The 7,069-nt window shown below is 46.5% G+C and overlaps 1 protein-coding gene across 1 annotated transcript; it reads right to left on the bottom strand.

Moving 5' to 3' along the window:
- Positions 1-713: 713 nt before the first annotated feature.
- On the bottom strand, positions 714-2,634 carry LOC134202508 (uncharacterized; the record flags this gene model as incomplete). Its single annotated transcript, XM_062677509.1, has 1 exon — positions 714-2,634. A coding segment is annotated over one exon (1,921 nt), but the record flags the coding sequence as incomplete, so codon positions are not given.
- Between the last annotated feature and the right edge of the window lie 4,435 nt (positions 2,635-7,069).

The raw sequence follows: 7,069 nt of genomic DNA, 5'->3' as shown, positions 1-7,069 counted from the left end.
TTCCTTGTTTCTGGTCACCGCGAATATCCAGCAAAGCCAGCTTCACTACAGGGCGTTTTAGGTTCCCTCCTACGGTTTTTACCATTGCACTTCGGACTTGGCCATCCTTGCCTTGAAAGATTTCCATGACACGGCCTCTTAGCCATCCGTTCCGCTTGTTTTCGTCTACAACAACAACCACATCTCCGGGCTCCATTGATTTCACGGGCTCGAACCACTTCGTCCGTCTCTATAATGTTGGTAGATACTCGCGGACCCAACGTCTCCAAAACACGTCCACTAGACACTGCGACAACCTCCAACTGTCACGCAGTACAGTTCCCTCATACACCAGTGGACTCTTCGGTTGTACTATACCACTCGAGCCGTGCAGCAGAAAGTGATTCGGGGTTAACGCTTCTTGTTCTGCATCGTCCAGTGGAATGTACGTCAGCGGTCGTGAATTAACGATCGCCTCCGCTTCCAGCACCACAGTTTCCAGGACCTCGTCGTTTGGATGATGAACATGTTGTGCGATGTCTCCCATCGCTGCCTTTACCGAACGTACCATGCGCTCCCAACAACCGCCCATATGGGGGGCAGATGGGGGATTGAAATGCCAGCTCGTCCTCGCATTGGTGAAAGTCACTGCTCAACCTTTATGGATGGGTTTTAGCTGCTCCGTCAGCAGGTTGCTAGGTCCTCGGAAACAAGTTCCATTGTCGGAGTAGAAATCAGATGGAAATCCTCTGCGTGCACAAAATCTGCGAATCGCCATCACACAGGACTGCATGGAGAGACTGTGCACTATTTCCAGATGCACCGCCACACGTAAACAGTGCAACCCAGCGCTTTGCTAGATTGTGCCCCTGCTTCACAAGGATTGGAATGAAGTAGTCCAGTCCGGTGTGGCTGAAAGCTCGAATATGGGGCGTCAATCGAACTTTCGGAAGTGGTGCCATCATCGGTGGCTTAGGTACAGCCTTTTGAACCATGTAGTGCTGACAGTTTTTGGCGACGCGTTGTATCAGAGAACGCAGCTTCGGAATACGAAACTGCTGACGAATCTCGTTGAACACCGTTTCACGGTTCTGATGTTTAAAGTGACGGTGATAACTATCGACGAGCAGGGCGGATAGCTTGTTGTCTTTCGGTAATATGACAGGGTATTTTGTTTCAATGCACACGCCGGGAGCGGCCTCAATCCTGCTGTTTATTCTCACAACGCCATCATCGTCCATATACGGGGACTGCTTATACCGCGGACTACACTTCTCAATTCGCTTTGACTGCTCCTTTGGGTTATTTTTGTTGAACTCCAACGTACGGTACTCATCGGGGAATGTTTCACACTGTACTTGCCGCCACAACATGGTTTCCGCCTGCTGCAGCTCCTCTCGGGAAAGCGGCCCAGTGTGGCCTCTTTTTCCATAAATCTTCGCTGCTCGTAACACGTACGCGGTCGCTCGTAACACACGATTCCAGTTCGAAAATCTGTTCCCGTCAATCAAAGGTTGCGGCATTTTTCGATGGTGCTGAAACACGACTCGTACTTCCTCTTCTTTTGTCGACTGCTTAGCTGGTTGCTCGGGCCATTCGTTTTCCGACAAGGAGAGAAAATTAGGACCGGTGTACCAGCGGCTGTTCGGGCTGAAACTCGGTCCAATTCCCCACTTAGTTCCATCATCAGCTACGTTCTGTTTTGACGGGACGTAATACCACTCGTTCACTGTGGAAATATTCAGAATCTCGCCGACACGAAAGCTCACGAAGGGATGATAACGTCGGCTATCCGATCTATTCCACGAAAGTGATGTTCTTGAATCAGTCCAAATAAATCGCTTCTCTATTGTCAACTGCAATGCTGTACAGACATTCTCCATCAATCGGCAGCCTATCAGGCCGGCCTGCAGTTCTAAGCGAGGGATGGACAGCGGCTTTAGTGGGGCCTCCTTCGTCTTTGCCGCAACGAGCACATATCGCACCTTTCCTTCTTGGCGAATCCTAAGATACACAACACATGCGTACGCCAATTCGCTTGCATCGACAAACACATGGAGTTGCAATCCGCTGTGCAGCTTACTACTTGCCGCACCGAAGAAACAACGAGGAACTTCGACTTCACCCAATCGCCTCAAGAGCCGCGTCCAATCCTTCCATAGTTCATGCAAGCCTGTTACAATCTTTTCATCCCAATCCGTACCAGATCTCCAAATGTGTTGCATAAGAATCTTGCCGTGTACTGTAAAATGTGCGATGAATCCATATGGGTCGAACAGCGACATAACAAGCCTTAAGACTTGACGTTTCGTTGGCGTGTGTCCTTCCACTAGTAGCTTTACGAGGTCATCCTTTATAATGCTATCGAAGGTGAATACGTCCGCGGCAGGTCTCCATATCATCCCTAGGATACGCTCGGCGTCCGCAATCTTGTCCAAGTTCATCGATTTGTCCTGTACGTTCTCGGTCTGGTTCAAACGTCGCAGAACTTCGGAGGAGTTTGATAAAAAGTTTCTGATATCGAATCCTCCTTGCGCGTGTACATATTTTACTTCTTTTACCGGTTGAACCGCTTCATCAACCGTATCTACACTGTCTAAATAATCGTCAACGTAGTGGGCGTTGACGGCACGGCAAATGCTGGGTAAAGCGTACCTGAAGGAATAAAATGTACCCTATCTCGCGGTCTTTAGCCTATTACCCAGCAATTCCTGTCCCTACCTCCCCGTGGTGCTGGCCGGGATACGAGCAACCTAAGAGAAGATCGGGTAACCAACCCCGGTGGGAACTATGGTCGTATGCTGACAGGGAAAGGGGGGTTTGCTCCTCTCCGGAGGTGCAAATCTTATTGAGCGTCTGTTCTTCATGTCACGATCGGCTCACAACAGCGTCTGTTACCCATAATAGGGGCGGCTGATCATCGTCCGAGTGCCAGCGAGAGACTCTAAGTGAATAAGGAAGAATGGTCCTCCGGAAATTTAGGGGGTTTGGTGTCAGGCCCTGCAAGCCAGCCTTTAAAAAAGCATACGAATAATCAACAAGAGAGTACGGGCCGGAACCATCGGCGAAGACCACTGTGACGAAGAGGGACTAGCGATTGGAAACTCGGTTCATGGAACTGCAAATCTCTCAGCTTCATCGGATACTCGCCGATGTGCTCAAGGACCGTGGATTCGGCATCGTAGCGCTGCAGAAGGTTTGTTGGAAGGGATCAATGGTGCGAACGTTTAGAGGTGATCATACCATCTACCAGAACTGCGGCAACACACATGAGCTGGGAACAGCTTTCATAGTGATGGGCGATATGCAAAGGCGCGTGATCGGGTGGTGGCCGATCAATAAAAGAATGTGCAGGTTGAGGATCAAAGGCTGGTTCTTCAACTTCAGCATAATCAACGTCCATAGCCCACACTCCGGAAGCACTGATGATGATAAGGACGCATTCTACGCGCAGCTGGTACGTGAGTACGATAGCTGCCCAAGCCACGACGTCAAAATCATCATAGGAGATTTGAACGCTCAGGTTGGCCCAGAGGAGGAGTTTAGACCGACTATTGGGAAGTTAGGGCGCACACCGGCTGACGAACGAGAACGGCCTACGACTAATTGATTTCGTCGCCTCCAAGAATATGGTCATTCGCAGCACCTACTTCCAACACAGCCTTCCGTATCGGTACACCTGGAGATCACCACTGCAGACAGAATCACAAATCGACCACGTTCTGATTGATGGACGGCACTTCTCCGACATTATCGACGTCAGGACATATCGTGGCGCTAACATCGACTCTGACCACTATCTGGTGATGGTTAAACTGCGCCCAAAACTATCCGTCATCAACAATGTTCGGTACCGACGACTGCCGGTGTACGACCTAGAGCGACTACTGAAGCAACCTGATGTCGCCACTGCATACGCGCAGCATCTCGAGGCAGCGTTGCCGGAAGAGGGTGAGCTCGATGGGGCCCCTCTTGAGGATGGCTGGAATACAGTCAAAGCAGCCATTAACGATGCAGCGGAGAACATCGTCGGGTATATGGGACGAAGTTGACGGAACGATTCGTTCGAAGAAGAGTGCAGACAGATTCAGGAGAAAAGCATGCAGCGCGGGCGGTCGCGCTGCAGCAAGGTACCCGATAAAACGTGGAACGTTATAGACGGAAGCGGAGGCAGCAGACCCGCCTCCTTCAGGAGAAGAAATGCCGCCTGGAAGAAGCGGAGTGCGAGGAGATGGAACAGCTGTGCCGTTCTCAAGAAACACGCAAGTTCTATCAAAAGCTCAACGCATCCCGCAAAGACTTCGTGCCGCGAGCCAAAATATGCAGGGATAAGGATGGGAGCATCTTGACAGACGAACGTGTGGTGATCGAAAGGTGGAAGCAGCACTACGAGGAACATTTAAATGGAGCTAAGAGTACAAGCAGTGAAAGTCAAGGCAGCGGAGGATATGACTACGTCAGTTCAGCGGACGATGGAAGCCAACCAGCCCCCACCTTGAGGGAAGTTAAGGATGCCATCCAACAGCTAAAGACCAATAAAGGCCAATACCAGCTAGGTAAGGATGGTATAGGAGCTGAGCTCGTCAAGATGGGCCCGGAAAAGCTAACCACTTGCCTGCACAAATTGATAGTCAGAATGGGAAACTGAACAGCTAACGGAGGAGTGGAAGGAAGGGGTTATATGCCCCATCTACAAGAAAGGCGACAAGCTGGAGTGTGAGAACTTTCGAGCGATCACCATCCCTAATGCCGCCTACAAAGTGATATCCCAGATCATCTTCCGTCGTCTGTCACCATTAGTGAATGAGTTCGTGGGAAGTTATCAAGCCGGCTTCGTTGACGGCCGCTCGACAACGGACTAGATCTTAACTGTACGGCAAATCCTTCAAAAATGCCGTAAATACCAGGTCCCAACGCACCATCTGTTCGTTGATTTCAAGGTGGCATACGACAGTTTAGACCGCCTAGAGCTATGGAAAATTATGGACGAGAACAGCTTCCCTGGGAAGCTTACAAGACTGATCAAAGCAACGGTGGATGGTGTACAAAACTGTGTGAAGATTTCTGGCGAACACGATAGAATTTGTTTACCTTGGATCCTTGCTAACGGCTGATAACAATGTGAGTCGTGAAATACGAAGGCGCATCATCTGTGGAAGTCGAGCCTACTGCGGTCAAAAAAGATTCGCCACCGCACCAAATGTGTCATGTACAAAACGCTAATAAGACCGGATGTCCTCTACGGACATGAAACATGGCGAAGAATGAACCACCCTAGCAGGGCATGTTGCAAGAACGCCGGACAACAACCCTGCAAAGATGGTGTTCGCTTTCGATCCGGCAAAACGACTTGGCGAGCGTGGGGCACATTCGAGGATGGAGATATGCGGCCTCGAACCGTGTATTCTGGCGTCAAATGGTTGACTCAGTGTTATCTGTTTAGATGTAAACTACTGTTTAGAACCAAATAAATTATGAAATGAATGTGATTTACCAATACATTTTCTGATGCACGAGAAAGGCATCATCGCCACCCGGTGGTTTAATCTGGGTTTTATTATTTGTAGCGGCCTAACGTAAATTAAAATAAAACATGACCTTTTTTCTACAATCATGTATGTAATTGGTAAATTCTACATTATCAACTATAGTGAAAATAAAAATAAATTTGGATAGGGGTTCTCAAAATAAAATTGTTCCATCATTATTATTGTTATGTATTCATCTTTTTATTTTTTATGGGATTATGCTCCTTCTGGAGTTTAGTTACGCCTTTTGAAATGAATTTAACACTTCAAAGTTATGTTTTTATGTTTCGTTTATCTGCATTCTGCATTGATTTTGATCGCGAATAATATTCATTTCCATATTTGTGTCTTTTAATATGTCAGTGTATATAAGACTGCGCAACATTGGATCGCGCTTTAAGATGAAACCAAAAAATTCTAGTGATCCCTGGTGAAAGAAATTTTGGAAAAAAAATGGAACGCGACTTAAAAATCCAAGACGCAAGTTTGTATGGAAAATTAGGGATGTTCAAGCCAAGAGGAATATCAAACATTGCTGATTAAACAATAATTGCCTAACTAACGAGTGTTATCAACCCACCACTGCATTCATGTTTCTTCAGTTTTTTTAGTTTTTCAAATTGATTTTGATTTTGTTTTTCCGAGAATTTAGCTTTAAACAACTTCAGAAATGTTAACAGTCATGCTGCAGTAAGTATGCCTTCAGATGTTTTAGATTCTCCAAACTATTCTGGAGTTCAGATCGATTGGTATTTCAGGTAAACTACACTTCTTCTTCTTCAATGACTTTACATTCCAACTGGAACTTGGCCTCCTTTTCAACTAAGTATTCTATTCGCATTTCCTCAGTAATTAACTGAAAGCTTTTCTGACCCATCTTTTCCTCTTTTTTGATGAAGTCAATGAAGTAAATTATAAAAACGTAACTCAATCTTAGGCTGGTTTTTAAGTCAACGACATAAATCTCCAAATTCCAGTGCGCTGATTAATTAGGAAAGAAGCGGATACGAATTTGGTGGGTCTGCTGAACCTCCTGACTGATTAGAGCTCTGTGTGAAGATGAGATTCAGAAATTCCAAAACGCAATGAAATCAGATCTCTGTACAAGCTTGCGAAAATATCTGAATAAAAAACGACTACTTCATTTCTTTCCAATAGAAATGGAGCAGAAAGACATGCACTAAACAAATGACACGGGTATATTACAAAAGTTGAATGAAATGGATGCAGTGGTTCATCACGAACAAAGAAAAAAATGCCCACCATTGCATGAGTATGTATCTTGTGTGGCAAATACATTGGATATACATATTATGCCCAGGGAGTCGAGAATGTTTCTCCCACCCGAAAATATTCTAGACTGGACCGAGGATCGAACTCACCATCTCCGGATTGGCAATCCTACGCCTTTGCTTGCAAGGCTACTGGAGATTACACCTGATATGGAATCAAAGTTAACTGTTTATGTCCATACACAGAGTCCAAGGGTATTATTTACCATTCAGTTTTAAAAGATATGATTTACTATACAAATATGCCAGAAAAGGATGTTCTAGATCAGT

The sequence above is a fragment of the Armigeres subalbatus genome, unplaced genomic scaffold, assembly GCF_024139115.2.
Source record: "Armigeres subalbatus isolate Guangzhou_Male unplaced genomic scaffold, GZ_Asu_2 Contig1247, whole genome shotgun sequence".
Classification (NCBI taxonomy): Eukaryota; Metazoa; Arthropoda; class Insecta; order Diptera; family Culicidae; genus Armigeres; species Armigeres subalbatus.
This window is presented reverse-complemented; position numbering and strand designations above follow the sequence as displayed.